The sequence below is a fragment of the Rutilus rutilus genome (genome assembly GCF_951802725.1).
Source record: "Rutilus rutilus genome assembly, chromosome: 14".
Classification (NCBI taxonomy): domain Eukaryota; kingdom Metazoa; phylum Chordata; class Actinopteri; order Cypriniformes; family Leuciscidae; genus Rutilus; species Rutilus rutilus.
Window position 1 is genome coordinate 30246438 of NC_140219.1, and position 15776 is coordinate 30262213.

Here is a 15776-nt window from a genome sequence, read left to right on the forward strand (position 1 = left end):
AGGGAACTTTATCAGGATGCATAGTATCCTAAAAAATAAATAAAAAAAAAAAACTTAAAAATAAAAATAAAAATCTGCCTGCCTCTATGGGAATTTAACATAGTGTACTCACGACACGTGTACTCACACGTGTACTCACTTATGCACCATGTATTTTAAGGAAGAACATTTATTTATTTACGATACATTATTCATTCACAAAGAAAATTGGTGTCCTTAAAGGTTGGATTTTTCCTATTTTTTTTAATTAAGGCATTAAGTTCAATTTCCAAAATATGATTTTTTATTCCTCTTTTTAGTCAACTTTAGCATGGGTGTATTCACTTATGCATTGCACTGTATATATATATATATATATATATATATATATTTTTTTTTTTTTTTTTTTTTTTTAAATAACTAGCCAACTCCTTTTACTGGAATGAGAATTTCTTTTTTGAAATTCATGGACATATTAAGAAGTTAAAATGATCCAAAATTGTATTGTATGTACAATATAATGCATTTCTTTTAATGACAAAGTTGATATAACAAGCAAAAAGCTGTATCAAGGATTTCAACAAAGAAAATATTCCCAAACATATTAGTGGAGGACAGCCAGTCAATTATATTTGATTGTATGACTCGTGAAAGGTGTGTTAGACAGACTGTGATTGCTAGTGTAACTACATTAGCCCCTTTCACACAGAGCTTTGAACCCGGGAAATTGCCGGCAAATTGCCAGAGTGCCTTCTGTGTGAACGCAAACACGACCCGGGATTGATGCCAGGATCGATGACGGGTTGGGGACCTGTAACATTGCCGTGTTCAGTCCAGGAACGCGCGCTGTGTGAACAAAAGCCGTAATAATGCCGTGTCGTAGTGATGACGCTGTCACGCTGAAGCCGGGATCGTTCGCCAGCTACTGAAACGGTACGTAATAAGCAAGTTTATGATCGAATCAGAGAAAAAAAAAATCAACCCGGTCACACTAAATGCGTCTCTGTAGCACGCATTGTGTTTATCGTGCAATTTATACGCCAAAATGAGTTTTTACGTGCATATGATACGCATGGGTAGGATTAGTCGTGTGGGGTGCGTGTGTATTACACGCAATAAAGTGCGTATCAAATGCACGCGAAAACTGCTTATCATATGCACGTAAAAACTCATTTTCGAGTATAAATTGCACGATAAACACAGAGAAATCGCAGCTCATAAGCAAACTTAAGACGCTGCTGAGACATTACAAGTCACATCGATGTCACGTGTCTTTACGGGATTTTTACGGGTTGTGTGTGAACCATTTTTTACAGTCTATGGTGTGAACGCACTCTTCTCGCAGTGGATTCCGGATAATCACTGGCAGTGTGAATGAACCAAAATCTAACCCAAAATCAAATCCCGGGTCACTTTATCCGTGTATTTTCCGGAATCTCTGTGTGAAAGGGGCTCAAGAAACATTTAGAATCAAATAAATGCAGCCTCAAGTCTATCTAAAATAAAACTACCAATGGAAAAAACTCAAACAAAAATTCTACATTTTCACAAATCATTTACATGTCAGGAAAATAACAAAGAAACTTTACTAAAAATGTGGCATTTTGATTAACCTTTAAGCCAGAAATCATTGCACATGTGTACGTCAAACATACAAAGATAAACAATCAGAAATGTTGCATTCTTAAGGGGCGTTCATACTACACAGTATACGTCACCATATTAGACAGTCAAAATATCAGTTATACAGTATCAACCAATGATGTCACTCTTGGGCAGGGGTTGGCAGCTTATGGCACATGCGGAGGGATAATCACTGGCACATGACTATGGCTAAAAAGATGATGTATTTCTATTAAATAAAGTTCATCGAAGTTGCAATGGCTTTCAATTTTGAGGTGATCATTCCTCATAATCACATAGCTTGTTTTACTAAGTTAGGTAAATACTAATAAAGGCCCCCTGAAATCAAGTTTTTTAGCTTTTAGTATGAATATGTTAGCCTTAAGGTTATGAATAAGCCGGTGTGTTCCAAAACAATGACAACATTCGCATTTAGGAGATATAAGCATTCAAAACTTAAGTCTCTCACTTGTGCTAAAATGGATCACGGATTTTTATGACGTCACCGCGGACTTCAGCTTCTCATCACATCTTCTGTCCAATCAAATGCTCTCTAGAATCTAAAGCTCCTAAAGCTATGCTATAAATACCACCTGGCCAAAGCGACCGTTGACACGTCACAGAGCGATACGGGTTGGAGATGTGTGTTCGGTTGCTCAAACGCTCGAGTTTTATTCAGTTTTCCAACTGTACGTTGGTTAAGAATGAAATGGCTAGAATTTATTCTTCTACTTTTGAATCCGACGCGCTCGGATTCGCTTCCATGGTGCTGTCAAGTACGACTTGCAGTCTGTGAGGTAAACTAAACGCTATTGGCTGTTTGAAAAGGGGGAGGAGCTATTAAATGTCCCGCCTTAGCTTCCTGTTTCAGTGGAAATTACGTCAACGCATCAAACGAAGTTAAACTAAAGTGGGCCTTTAAAGTATGAGTTCTTAACCTGTGCAAGTGCGCAGATCCGACAATCCACTGACGCGACCGGAGGTGCACGTGATTATCCCTCCGCTCAATTATGCCGACCGCTGCTCTAGGGCTTCTGTTTTCATCCATACACACATCTTTTTCTCAGCTGCTTGTCCTCTGTAGAGTTGAGGGCTACTGTTGTCAATAAATAATACATTTTAAATAACATACAATAAAATTAAAATGTTAACACATACCATCTACTCCACTTTCATGCAACACAGTGAGCCTTTTTTTATGAGACGACGGCTGAATCCGAAATCGCCCCCTAAACCCTCATTCACTATTCCCTCCGTTAGTCCACTAATACGGTTCACTTGAAGGAGTGAATGAAAACGAGTGAGCGAATTCGGACAGCCGTTGAGCGTACATCAGTTGTAGCCTACACTCGTTATTGCGGTGCATTGTGGGATTGAATGAGCGCACTCAATAACGTCCACTATTGTTTCGGACACCACTATAATTGGCTATAGGGGGCGATTTCAGATTCAGCCAAAGAGTCCATTTGTGATAGACACTCTTTTGGTCAAATATCTTTGTACATGAATATGCAGGTCACCAAACTTTAGTACAGAAGCAAAAGACGCTCTCCAGTGTTTGCGTACAATCTGGGGCTTCATTTATGAAACGTGCATATGCACAGATTTATAAAAACGGTCTTTGACGCAAGTGGTGCTCATGACGTCCAGCTCCACCTCTGTGGATCTAATGGGTGGAGAGATACAGTAATGGTAGGGTTAGGGTGTGGTTGGACCTTCTAGCTTCACCCATTACGCCCAAATTACACCCAGAAAGGGGGAGCTGGACTTCACGCTCCACCATGGCTTTGCATTGATCAGCCTCTCCTTTGATGTGGAAAAGTGTGTATCGCCACGTCAGGGTCTGAGCAGACGTACACACTTTTTTCACAGTTCTCCAGCATATATCTCCCCATGATGTAGAGGGGCCACTAAACCAGGGGTTCAGCTTGACCCTGATCAGGCCTAGTCCACACGTACACGGACATTTTTTATAAACTGAGGGTTTCCTCCTTCGTTTTAAAAAAGATTCGCGTCCACATGAAAACGCAAAAATACGCTATGAAGCGCTGTCAAGAGCATGCCAAACCAACAGGTGGCGATATAACCCTAACCGTAAAGCCATGTTGGCTAATCAGAAGCCTGGAGAAAAGGTTATTAGCGGTTTCGGTTCCGACGTCAAGCCAAAATCTCCGGTTTCACCGTCTACACGACAACACTGCAACCGGAGTTTGAACAAATCTTTACCCTGGCAGGAGTTTTCCAAAAATACTGCGGAAACTGCGTTTGCGTGTGGACGAAAGGCCAAACCGCATGGAAAAAGCTGCGGTTTTGAAAATACCCGTGTTCGTGTGGACAAGGGCCTCAAACTCACCAGCCAGGAGCTCTCTAGTAAATCCTGAAGACATTGATTGGCTTCTCCAGGTGAGTTTGATTAGGGTTGGAGCTAAACTCTGCAGGAAAGTGGACCAGTTGAGAAGCCTCGCACTAAAAGAGCAAATCAATGACAATATATTAATATGATTTTAGACATCCACGTTCCATTAATAACTGATAGTTGGATGAAACCTCTGAGGCGGACAAGTCTAGAAAGCAGAGCAGCGTTCGCTCTTATCTGTGGGAGGTTTACGCCCAACGTTGAATTTAGGCTTGAACGAGTGCTCTGATATCAGCTGATTTATTTCATTCTGCTTGTAGGTTGGCAGTTTTTGAGTGAGCCACGGTCCTTTAGGCTGACTTACAGCTCCTTGAAAATATTTCATACACCCCCGACCTATTAAATACATAACCTCTGCGATGTTCAGCAAGACGCAAATTCCAGACACCGCCAGCATGAAGACAGTGAAAATGGTCTTCTCTGTGGGACGGGACACGAAACAGTCCACTGTATTGGGACAGGGGTAGGAGTCACACTTCACAAGACGAAACATCTTGACGTCTGGATAGATGTAGTAAAAAATGTACAAGAAAACCACCTCGAAAATGATGCGGAAAATGATGCTTATCATGTAAGTCCACCACAGAGCACCGGCGATCTCGAACTTCTGTCTCTTTATGTTCTCGAAGTCCTTTTCACTTCCCCGGCCGGACATCTTGAGGATCTTTTTCTCGATGTGCCGGCGGTGAGCGACGTGCATGGCGACCAGCAGGGCTGGAGTGGAGACCAGGATGAGTTGTAGAGCCCAGAGGCGGATGTGAGAGATGGGGAAGAACTGGTCGTAGCACACGCTGTTGCAGCCGGGCTGCTGAGTGTTGCAGGTGAACCCAGACTTCTCGTCTCCCCACACGCTCTCAGCCGCCACGACCAGCACCATGATCCGGAAGATGAAGATGACCGACAGCCAGATGCGTCCGATGCCCGTCGAATGCCTGTTCACACCGCTGATCACGGCATAAAACGAAGCCCAATTCATGGTTGGATTGAAGACTAAAGAGAAGAGAATCCAAAGCACAATGACTTTTACATGGTGTCATCGAGGTCAAAACACTCCCCAACTCTGAATCGAGTCTTACACTACACTAGCCAGGATGTTGGAGGCTCAAATATATATAATGTTTTTAATCAGTACATAATTCCCATTTCTCCATTTGTGGTGTTTCAATGCTTTTACACTCTTAAAAATAAAGTCCTTTGTCCTTTCCATTGGACAAAAGGTTCTTTATAGTAAAAAAAAAAAGGTTCGGTAACACTTAACAATAAGGTTCATTAGTTAACATGCTTTTCCCACTTTTACTAAAACATTATTAAAATCTTGTTAACATGCTCTGTGAACTAACATGAACAAACAATGAACATCTTTATTTTTATTAACTAACATTAACAAAGATTAACAAACACAGTAATGAATGCATTGCTCGTGGTTAGTTCATGTTAGTTAATACATTTTACAATTCATTAGTTAACATTACCAAATGTTCTTCACACTAAGAAAAAAAAAAAAAAAACTTAGGATCTGATCCCTGAAAGGTTCTTTGGGGAACCAAAATGGTTCTACTATGACATCGCTGCAACAAAATAACTCATTTTGGAACCTTTAATTTTAAGAGTGTAAAAAATAGTCATAGTAAAGGATTATTCCAACTTTTGACTGGTATAACACATTCAGATATGTCATACACAACATGACTAATCACTTATACATGGCCAATTCCACAACATTAAAGATTAATGCAATCCTAACAACCAATGCAACATAATTGCTCAACCAAACATGGCACAAAATTCTGAATCGGAGCAATAATTTACCAGGTTCAGCCCGTGAGAAAGCAGCTTATGCTGTACCAGGTCCAAACATGAAGAACAACAGACTGTATTCTTGGCATTTGGATACTTGGTTGACAAAAATACAAAAGTGTTCTGGTCACTTTGGAGAGGGTTAAGAGCTTAGGCGATGGTCTACCGCATGTCGTCACCTGACACAAGACAACCCGGCCAATAGCAAGCTTACAGTCGGCCCACACCATAACCTCCAAATACAGGATGTTTGCAGTGGTCAAAGCAACTCACGAAGTTAAACTACATGAAGAATCTAAATTCCCTCTTGCAAAAAGGATTTAAATTTCATGATGTGGTCCAAAAATAAGTCCTGAGCAGTCAAATCAACATATTTGATAATGGTATAAAATTGATTTATAGAGTGGTTTACCTTCAGCTGAGATAATCAAGAGACATTTCCAGGAAACGGCTATTGGCCTCTCTAATGATCACCATGCCCTTTGCAAACGCAATGAATTTACGCGCTACTAGCCACAACCCTGCACCACGGCTGTCGTATGCACTTATATAACCCATTTTATACACAATGCTGCTCTTTATGGAGGCTAACAAGACTCTTCAGAATTCAGATCAAATGCCTTGATTTCTACCCACCCGGGGCAGAAGAAAGAATCTGTGTGGACACAATGAGCAGCAACATTATTCATTGTGCCTGGCAGGGAGAGGAAATGGGGGGCGTTTCTGACCCGCTCTCACTTTATCAAACACAGCACAATTTATCAAAGAAGGTCGACTTGAGAAATAACACTGTCAGGCTTTTGTGTATGTTTCTCGGTTCAATCTGTGGCGAAATCATTCATATTATGTAAATGACAGATTTCAGACAGCATTTTAAAAGAGAGAAAAAAACAATTACACAAGATCTGAAGATGGGACACCAGTAAAATAAATATTTGCACATTTCTGCATTTTGTTGAATAGCTTTAACCCTGGCATTTGAGTTCTGTCATCCCGAGCTGAAAATATTACTACGATTTGACAATTTCAGAAGAAATCATACAATGTGAATTGTATGAAAACATAAAAAAAAAAAAAAAAAAAAACAAGCATAAAGGTCCACCCTGAACAATCACACCACTTGGGCATAAGCAGACAAAAATGTAGATTCATATGAATTAGCCACTAATTAGCAAAAATGTGAAATGGTTACAAATTGCCACGAGATAGTGATGGTTCTGTCTGGTTGTCGTGACATGAGAGCTTTTGAGAGCGACTCATGACATTCATTGTACAACTGCCATCATGTTTGGAAAGGGTGTCAAAGTTCATTCATCGGATCAGCTAGACAAAGCAGAACAACATTTCAGGCATGAAAAGAAAAACTGATTTTTATTGATTGCTTTTCCAAATGTAACTTTTAGAACATAATTTTTTTTTTTTTTTTTTTAACCAAAGACATCAGTGCAAAAACAGTTCAACAGGCTCCTCCTAAATATGCTGCAGTTTAACAAGGCGGACATACAATTTTAAACCAGGTGTTTCAAACTTTGGCCATTGAGTTCGTTTTTCATGGTTCTTCAAGCAACACAATCTTAAGCATCATTTCTCAACTACACATGCAGGGGATCTGCTAGATATGAGGGAAAGAAAAGGTCTGACTCTGGCGTCAATCTGTAACTGTGAATATTTCCCTTCAAACTGTCATCATCTTGTGTGCACATTCATATTAGCATCCACGCTCTGCACAGGACAGTCCAAAATTCCCCAAAAGAAAAGGACTTTTTTTTGTTATTATTCTCGTCTGATCATGAAACCATTGCATGTTGTAATTACTGATTTGTCTTCTTCAAATTAAAGTTATTTGAGGCATGAAAACATGCTATAAAATCAGGCTAACATCCAGACAATAATTTTGCAAGCGTCTCATGATTCTGGGGGCGATGTATATCTGCGTATTCAATTAAGCATAATGTTTCAGTAATATATTTCAAAAAAAAAAAAAAAACTAAACTTCTTTGAAACAGACATTCTTCTATCTTAGAACTTTTTTTTAATTATGAATTAACATAATTATGAAACATCTAAACCAAAAAGAACACATTCTACAGCAATGAACATCAACTTTCTTCTGTAATACAACCTATCTTGTAACAAATGTGCACTGTACACAAACTAAGTGAAAGTAAAAACACATGCAACTACATTTGCATAGTAAAAGGTACATAAATGTAAAGTGTGTGCAAGGTTGAGGAGAACGGATCAACGACAAAAGCACAAACTTTGGCGATGACGGAACAGACAACATTATTTCCCGTTTTAGCGGTAACAGGAGATCAGATACTTCTCCCACTCGGAGGACCGTTTTCGGGCTCGTTCTTGGGCGACACCTGGGAAATAACATCAGTTGTAAATGTTACAATAAAGAATTCATGTCCATCATGTTATCTTCCAGTTATATCATGACACTTTAAAGGTGCCACTCACTTCTCTTTAACCCCTTGTGCTCGTTACATCTGAGAATGGCAAATCTAGTTTGTCCGAGTCTCTCAGAAAGGGAATCACCTCTCCTAAAGGAGTCAAACACAACAGGACAAACATTAGGAATTAGTCAATTAAAAACTGCTGAGACTGGGGATTAGAAGCCAGGTGTTAAAAGTGATCGTCGCCATTACAACATGCTTAAAGGGACTATGTGTAGGAATTTCTCCCATCTAGTGGTGAAATTGTATTTTGCATTCAAACGAATAATGCTCTCCAGCGCCTCACTTTTTCAAATGCGCGTTGCATCTACGGTAGCCGTTATGTACCAAAAAGCTATGACAGGATGTCTTATAATAGCACTTCGAGTTTTTCTTCGGGTGAACAGGTTTGTTATTTAAAACAAACTGAAACTTGAAACAACGAAAAAAAGAATGTTACAGTATGAATTACTGACTGTGAAAAACATTAACTATGGTAATTAGTAGTAATGCCTTCTTTACTCGTTATATTTTTTGAAGTACGTGCATTGTTAGATATCATCATCATCAGAGCCTTCTCTAACGTTACTTTACTCAATAGCTGCTATTCATCAAAGAGCCTGTTTAACTTACTATGAATAGAATAGATAAATAGATATAACTATAAATGTTCTACTGTCTATACAATAAAGTTCACAACAATGCAATGAAAAATAAGCTTGTAATTAAGACCGTAACATTGACTTACCTGTCGAGAAGAAAGCAGGCAACTTCAGCATCTCTTTTGAAAGCTTTCTCCTGCATTAGCTATCCCGACATTAACCCTTGTTTTTTGTAATCTCCGGTCACGTTTCCTTTTACGGTCTATTTTGGACTTTTTCGACGACGAGGACTCATCCTGTGACTCAGCATATGTATGAATGAACGGTGTATAAATAACCGTGCAGTGCATCCTTTTAAACTTGCCGCGGCAGTGACAAGCGCCTCTCAACTGCTCTGCTCCTCCGCTTCTGCTGGCTTCAGTCACGTGACGCTGGTTCTGAACGAAAACACGTTGTGGAAACGCGTTGGCCTAGTACTTTTTGTCCCTCTCTGCTATTATAGTTTTTCAAGATGGCGGAACTACATGGAAGCCTCCGTGGACCTACCCGTCCCATGTATTTAAAGATAATAAATTCTTCGTTTACGAGGATAAGTCTGATCATTGGCATAGGTATTTGTACACCATTGAGGGCATATTTATGAATAAAAATATTGATTTTAGATAATAAAATACCTAAAAAGCTACACATAGTCCCTTTAAGTTACGATCGCCTCTGCTATGAGCTGACAATAAGTACATTCATTGATGTTATAAATAATAATCGACCCAGTAGCATTTGTCTATTTCAAAATGAGGGCTGGTACATAATACACAGCAGGCACCTCAAGATTTATTTAAAGTACAAGTTTATCTTGTACGGATTTGCGATTTAAAACAATACAACCAAACACATACAGACACGACTTTAGATTTAAATCAGACAAGAAAAAAAAAACCTGTCTGATAACAGTAGTTTGCTCAGGTAGGAATAATCAGTAACATTTTTTTTTTTTTTATGGGATTAGCAAGGGTCCACTGTAATGCCACTGTAACGAGAATAGGGTTGTCCTTACCTCATGGCACCGATCTTTCCCTTTTCCATGAAGAGCTCAACTTCTCCTTCCGGGTAAATCCTGGCATAAAGAGTCTTGTTCTGAACTTTGCTTTTGAACCAGCTGATCGCTTCAAAAGACCAGGTTTCTCCAAATACTGGCCTCACCTACACCATACAAGTTAAAACAGCTTAATGCATTAAACAATCTGAAACAACAATATTAGTGTTAGTGGTATGACGAGATCTCGCCATATTAAAACATGACGGAGTTGAACTTGTGGCAAAACCTTGTGCTTGCTTTTGCAGGCAAAAAACATTGCCAAGAAAACTCATGGACAGTCTCTCACGTACGTCAAGAAACGGACATAGAATCAGTCGGATACGACTGAAATCGTAAGTTCGATAGATATTACATTATGTATTTTAACAGTTGTTCAAAAAAATCTAAATTACTTGCTTGTAATACATTATTTGCATCAGTTATAGACTCATTGTAAGTATAGATGCATTGTAAGTCATTTTAAAGGCTATTGTTCTCTTAGTTAATTTCAAAATGCACCTGTTTTGTTTTGCATTTTGTGACTTTCAGTCGAATAAAAGACATTTTTCCAGTCATATAATTTGTCATTGAAGATTCCTTAAAAATAGTGAACCCAATATCATGGATCATCTCGTGAGCTCGTGTATCGTCACACCCAAAATAGCGTCACCCACATTTGCCAGCGAGACCTGCAGCGCTTGCACGGGTCTGGATGCCACTTCTCCACTCATTTCCTTGATGTCCCGAAGAGACACGCAAACGTCATCTCCGTAGTCAATCCTCCTGACCTCCACCTTAATGTCTGTGTAGAAATCATCATCATCATCAATGACCACGTTTACCAGCACACTCATAATGTGATTATGAGATTTAGCCAATATTGTGATTAAACTTTTTACTTTACCTAATGTAAACAATACTTCATCCAAATTGGTGCAACAAAACTCATAATCGTAGTAACCATAAACATTGTAAAATGTGGCATATACCGATTTTAACCAAGTTAACACTTTATTGGCATCTATTCCACTCTGACTGAAGTGCGCACGTGCTTGTGATGAACGTGGATGATGCGGCCATGATTTGTAAACATAGCGGTAAAGGCGGCATTAAAAAACTAAGTTCATGTTGACAACGTTGCGCGACATGATTATCATGCAGTATTACCCTAGTGAATATAATATAAATATAAAATAAATGTATTTCAAATGTATTTACCAAGTATACTACAAATACATTTATATTGGAACAACTCATTTTGTGCTTAATGCACTTTAGTTATCCAGAAATAGTGCTGAGGTCCAACTAAAGATACACTTGAGTATATTTGACTGTGCTAAAGTGGAACTATTGCAAGTATACTTTAGATACACTTTAAATATCTTGCATTTGAAGACTGATATTAACTTCACAGGCCAGATCAAGAAGAGAAACATGTGTGAGGCTTACTGAGACACAAACAGGATTACAGAGATCATACTATCCTTACTAACAGTGACATTAAAACACATTTTAGGCTTAATATTAAGAAATGTGCTTTGTGCAAATAAGTACTCCAAATAAAGTTTAATTATAATATTTATATCAGTAAGTCTCAAGCGATGTGTCAGTAAATGTTAATGGATTGTAGAATACTTAATAGGAAATAAATAAATAAATGCATTTGAATAGGTTTTACTCACCAGGGCATTAATGGCCGAAAACATTGAAAAAGTCATTTTAGGTGCATCACCAAAATAAACCCAAGATGTCCATAGAAATATGTTTTGCGTTTGACAAGTGGATTAAAAAGTATAGGACCAAAGTATACTTCAGCAGTACACGTCTGCACACCGTCAGTATGATGTCATTTTGCTGTAATGAATTGCGCGTACAACAGCGCATGTGCAAGTGACTTATTATTATTATTAAGTTTATTTTATATAGTAATATTCTTGAGCTTCAGCACTTGAAAACAAAAATCACTAGATCGTATGCACATGCGCACTTGTCCTTCTCACGGCCAAAGGAGAATGAAGTATTCCCAGGCCTTAAGGGAACATTTACACGGCAACTATGTTTTCATTGAACAGATGACAATGTTGCAAAAACGATCCCCATTCACAAGGATCCGTGAAACCGAATAAAAACACTGTATTATTCATGCCAGGCCAGTAGATGGCGATGTCACTATAACCGCGTTTCCACCGAAACGACCCGGAACAATTTGTCCCTGGAACTTTTTTTTTGCCCCAGACCGATAGCTTTCTGCGTCTACACCGCGGTCTAGAGTAAAGAGGAGGTTATGCAAATTTGTCTGGTGACGTAGAACTGCGCGCGACTGCTCGTCGTCGGTCCAGCTGTCGTATTTTTTATTAAATTCCATAGTTGCAGACAGACAACTCTTACTGCACGACCGTAAAAGATTTTTAAAAATGGCGGTTGAAATAAAACGCTGCGTGGAGTCAACCAATCAAAATGCAGCATGAACTCAATCGGCATGTTCAGCACACAAGTCCCACCCCCGAAAGTTGCTGAAAAGTACTACCTCGCGGGCAGGAACTTTCGGAGGGGTAAATATTTACCCGTGAATATATGCGAGTTCATTTGTGCTGTGCGTTGAGATTTGTGAAGAATGGCGGTAAACATAACCTTAAAGGTATAATGGAGGATTTTTTACTTCCGGGTGGATCACCTATACTATTGGTCCTCCTAATTGTCAATCATTCTGGTGAATCAATCAAACTTATTCAAAAAGTGGAGAGGGCGGGTCTTATCTAAAATTCAGAAAGATCCTCCTCTATACCTTTAAGTTAGTTACTCTTGATTATTGTAAATAATCACATTATTGGTGCATATGTGAACGTAGTCCATTTCATCAATGATAATTTTTTTCAAATACAGAATTAATGCTAAAATTAGAAGTTAAAAATGAAGATTAAGTTAACATTAATTCATCCCATTCATACCTTGCATGAGTGGGGGAAAAAAGGTATGGTACGGGGTACGGGCAGCAGGGATAAAAACAATACATTTCACAGATGAAATTATTAATGAACAGGATAATGAAAATATACATTTTGGGGAAAATTGCACATTTAAAACAGCTTTGTCTTACCTCTACTCAACTGACATATTTTGATGACCTGGCCACGGCACCAGACCTCCTGCTTGGGAAACCATGCCATGACATAAGCCCCAATTTCTGGGACACTATTCATCTCTGCAAAAGATCTACTGCTATTCCTACTGCTTAAATCAAAGAAAACAGAAAAAAAAAGAGACACTAGTACCTGAACTGTACAGATATTAGTAAAAAAATAAATAAAGATATGCCATATTAATCTACTTACAGCATGATTTCAGACAGTTCACAAAGGTTTGTGTCCTTGTGTTGGATGAAGAACTTGTTTGGGTGAATAACGCGAGTGATAACAACTGGGATCTCCTCAAATTTGCGACTCTGAAACTCTGGGATTTGGACATGTACACCGTCATCATCTTCAGGTTCACCAGTTAGCGTGTTGGAGCCTTTAGGGCGCGACTCTTCTTCTTCTGAGGAGGGACAGGACCTCCGGCTGGAGAGGTTAGCAACTTTCCATTCATCTTGGAAACGAAAACCAACCATTTCTTTTGGGAATGGCTCTGCCGTAGAGTGATTTGTGTCTGAAAAAATATTCCCAGTGTCCCACAATTCACTATTTGTGGTAATCACCCAGCGATAGGCCACACAATCAACGCTGATGTTTTTCTCAGCAAATATGGATTCAGAAACTTTATTCTCCACGTCCTTCTCGGCACTGGCCAATGCCACGCCTCTCTGATCCATAGACGCCATTGCATTAATGTTTGGTTGCTGCATCAGTCTTGATGATGCCTCAGTTATGTCTGTCATATATTCGACTTCATCAGCCGATGAAGCCAGTTCAGACGCTTGTTTTGGGTTTTGACTCCTCAGAAAGTGAATGAGCTGAGAGGATGACAACTTATGACGGCGAACTCCGTCACTAGCAGTATTTTGCCTAATTGTGCGTTTTGGATTAGGATACATCTCATTTGGGTTGAAGATCTGATTATGATGGCCTTTCACAGGTATTCTCCGATGCATGTTGATGATCTGAACTGCAAAACCTTCAGGCTGTACTTGAACAAAACATCCAACATATGTCATAACAGTTGCAGGTATTTTTACTCTAATTTCAGATAAAAGCAGAATATCTTTTTCAAGTTCAATGCTGCTTCTATCATTTGAACAATTATTTAATCATTAGTTAAAAACATTTTATAACATGGACCAGGGGCAAAAATCTCACAAAGTGTGAATAAAAAAGATATTTAGATGTAGAGAGAGAGAGAAAAAAGTATCAGTATTCACTCTCTTAAAGGCAGGTGCAGCTGATTGTGGAGATATGACGTCAAGATCTGTTTAATTTGCAAGTTACAGATGAGATAATGTCTTTATCACAAGTTTTCTTTTTTTTAATACCAAAGATGATGTTGTGAAGCAGTAATTTTCAATTGCCTTTGCTTTGATTTAATGTTGAATTTGTGCTGGTCAGACAAGTCTGAGCCTTATTTGACAAATATTTTAAGAAAAAATATGCTCCTATAAAAAAAATCCTCATGTAAAAGAAGAAAAAAAAGTTCCATGAGCTAAATATTTCCCCTGAGTAAAAGATTCATTTCTGACACTGGCATAGACTAAAACATTAACATAACAATAAAATATTTAAAAATAAGTGTCCTGCACAGCGAAAATTGCAATATTAGCAGTTAAAAAACTGGGACCACTGGACATGATTGACTATCTAGAGTTAGTTTCAGTGGTGGACGAAGTACACAAATCAAATAGGCCTACTTGAGTTAAAGTATAGATGCCATATTAAAATATTAAAAGTACTTAGCAATTTAGCAATTATTTAAAAAGTACTGATCGATATTTATTCTAGCCAGCACTATTCAGAGAAATGCAGACATAGCAAATTAATAAGCAAACTTTTGAACATAGCCTAATAAAAATACTTATACACTATCAAAACAACCTTAAATTTAAGTTACGTATCTTTTTAATGTGCAAACTGGTGAAATAATATGCCATAACAGACCATTTCAAGGACGAAAACAACAAACGCGTATTTTAAAAATGGTGATTTTTTTTATGCAAGTAACTTATGTGGCGGAAAATAGTATAAAAATACAACATATGGGGCAAAATTGATTAACATTTAAAGAGGAACGCTATGCAAAACACGTTTTATATTATTTGAAGCTGGTACAACAGCGGAGAAAATGAATGGGCCTTCATTTGCGTTATTTTACCTAAAATCGCCATTCTGACGTGACATGAAATGAGGGCATCCACATAAAGCATTTCAATGGGCTTAAACAACTTGCCCTTTTACAGCAGATTTAGTAAAAAAGAAAAAGAAAAAGACCTAGTACATTTATGACCTAAATATGATTTCACGTACAGTAAACAATACTAAAATTCATTAGTCACTTACTTTTCGCGCCACCCTCAGTTGCACGCAGGTTCAAGCTTGAAGCTTCGCTTTGGCTCATTGATCGGATCATTGAATCAGTGAGTTGTTGACTCGAGAACAGCAGCGAGTGGATCAGTGCGATTCGCGAACCGGTTCAAGTCGAAAGAATAATCATGTCGCTCATGAATCGGTCATCAAGTGGCGATTTCTTCAGTTCGAAATAACAAGGAACGATTTATTTTTATGGAATGTGGTCGAGTAAGTTATCCTAATGCATTGAAGTAGCTGCTAAAAATAAACCTTTAGCCAAATTAAAATACTCTGATAATATACAGATAGGCCTATTTTACAACGAAGTAGAACAACTAACGTTAGGCCAGG

General features: G+C 38.5%; 2 protein-coding genes across 3 annotated transcripts; both read right to left on the reverse strand.

The window, feature by feature from the left end:
- Positions 1 to 4137: 4137 nt before the first annotated feature.
- Positions 4138 to 6283, reverse strand: gjb1b (gap junction protein beta 1b). The gene is made up of 2 exons (XM_084429491.1): positions 6228 to 6283; positions 4138 to 5008 (listed from the first exon to the last, which is right to left on the reverse strand). Exon 2 carries the CDS (start codon positions 4992 to 4994, stop codon positions 4167 to 4169), a length of 828 nt encoding a protein of 275 aa, XP_084285617.1. The 5' UTR covers positions 4995 to 5008; positions 6228 to 6283; the 3' UTR covers positions 4138 to 4166.
- Positions 6284 to 7161: 878 nt separating this feature from the next.
- LOC311303754 (uncharacterized protein) lies at positions 7162 to 15508 on the reverse strand. Of its 2 annotated transcripts, none has more exons than XM_084430386.1 (7): positions 15417 to 15508; positions 13266 to 14050; positions 13031 to 13161; positions 10608 to 10735; positions 9913 to 10058; positions 8282 to 8364; positions 7162 to 8184 (listed from the first exon to the last, which is right to left on the reverse strand). In XM_084430386.1, exons 2-7 carry the CDS (start codon positions 14018 to 14020, stop codon positions 8114 to 8116), a joined length of 1314 nt encoding a protein of 437 aa, XP_084286512.1. In that variant the 5' UTR covers positions 14021 to 14050; positions 15417 to 15508; the 3' UTR covers positions 7162 to 8113. The 2 variants fall into 2 exon arrangements, with proteins under 2 accessions (XP_084286512.1, XP_084286511.1); XM_084430385.1 differs by having other exon boundaries at positions 7832 to 8184; positions 13266 to 14055; positions 15417 to 15475.
- Between the last annotated feature and the right edge of the window lie 268 nt (positions 15509 to 15776).

Coding starts and splice junctions, on each gene's coding strand:
- gjb1b (XM_084429491.1), bottom strand. CDS start 4,994: ATGAATTGGGCTTCGTTTTATGCCGTGATCAGCGGTGTGAACAGGCAT.
- LOC311303754 (XM_084430385.1), bottom strand. CDS start 15,474: ATGAGCCAAAGCGAAGCTTCAAGCTTGAACCTGCGTGCAACTGAGGGT. Junction 14,056..15,416: donor AACTGAGGGTGGCGCGAAAA/GTAAGTGACTAA, acceptor GTTTTGTTCAAG/TACAGCCTGAAGGTTTTGCA. Junction 13,162..13,265: donor GAACTGTCTGAAATCATGCT/GTAAGTAGATTA, acceptor TGATTTAAGCAG/TAGGAATAGCAGTAGATCTT.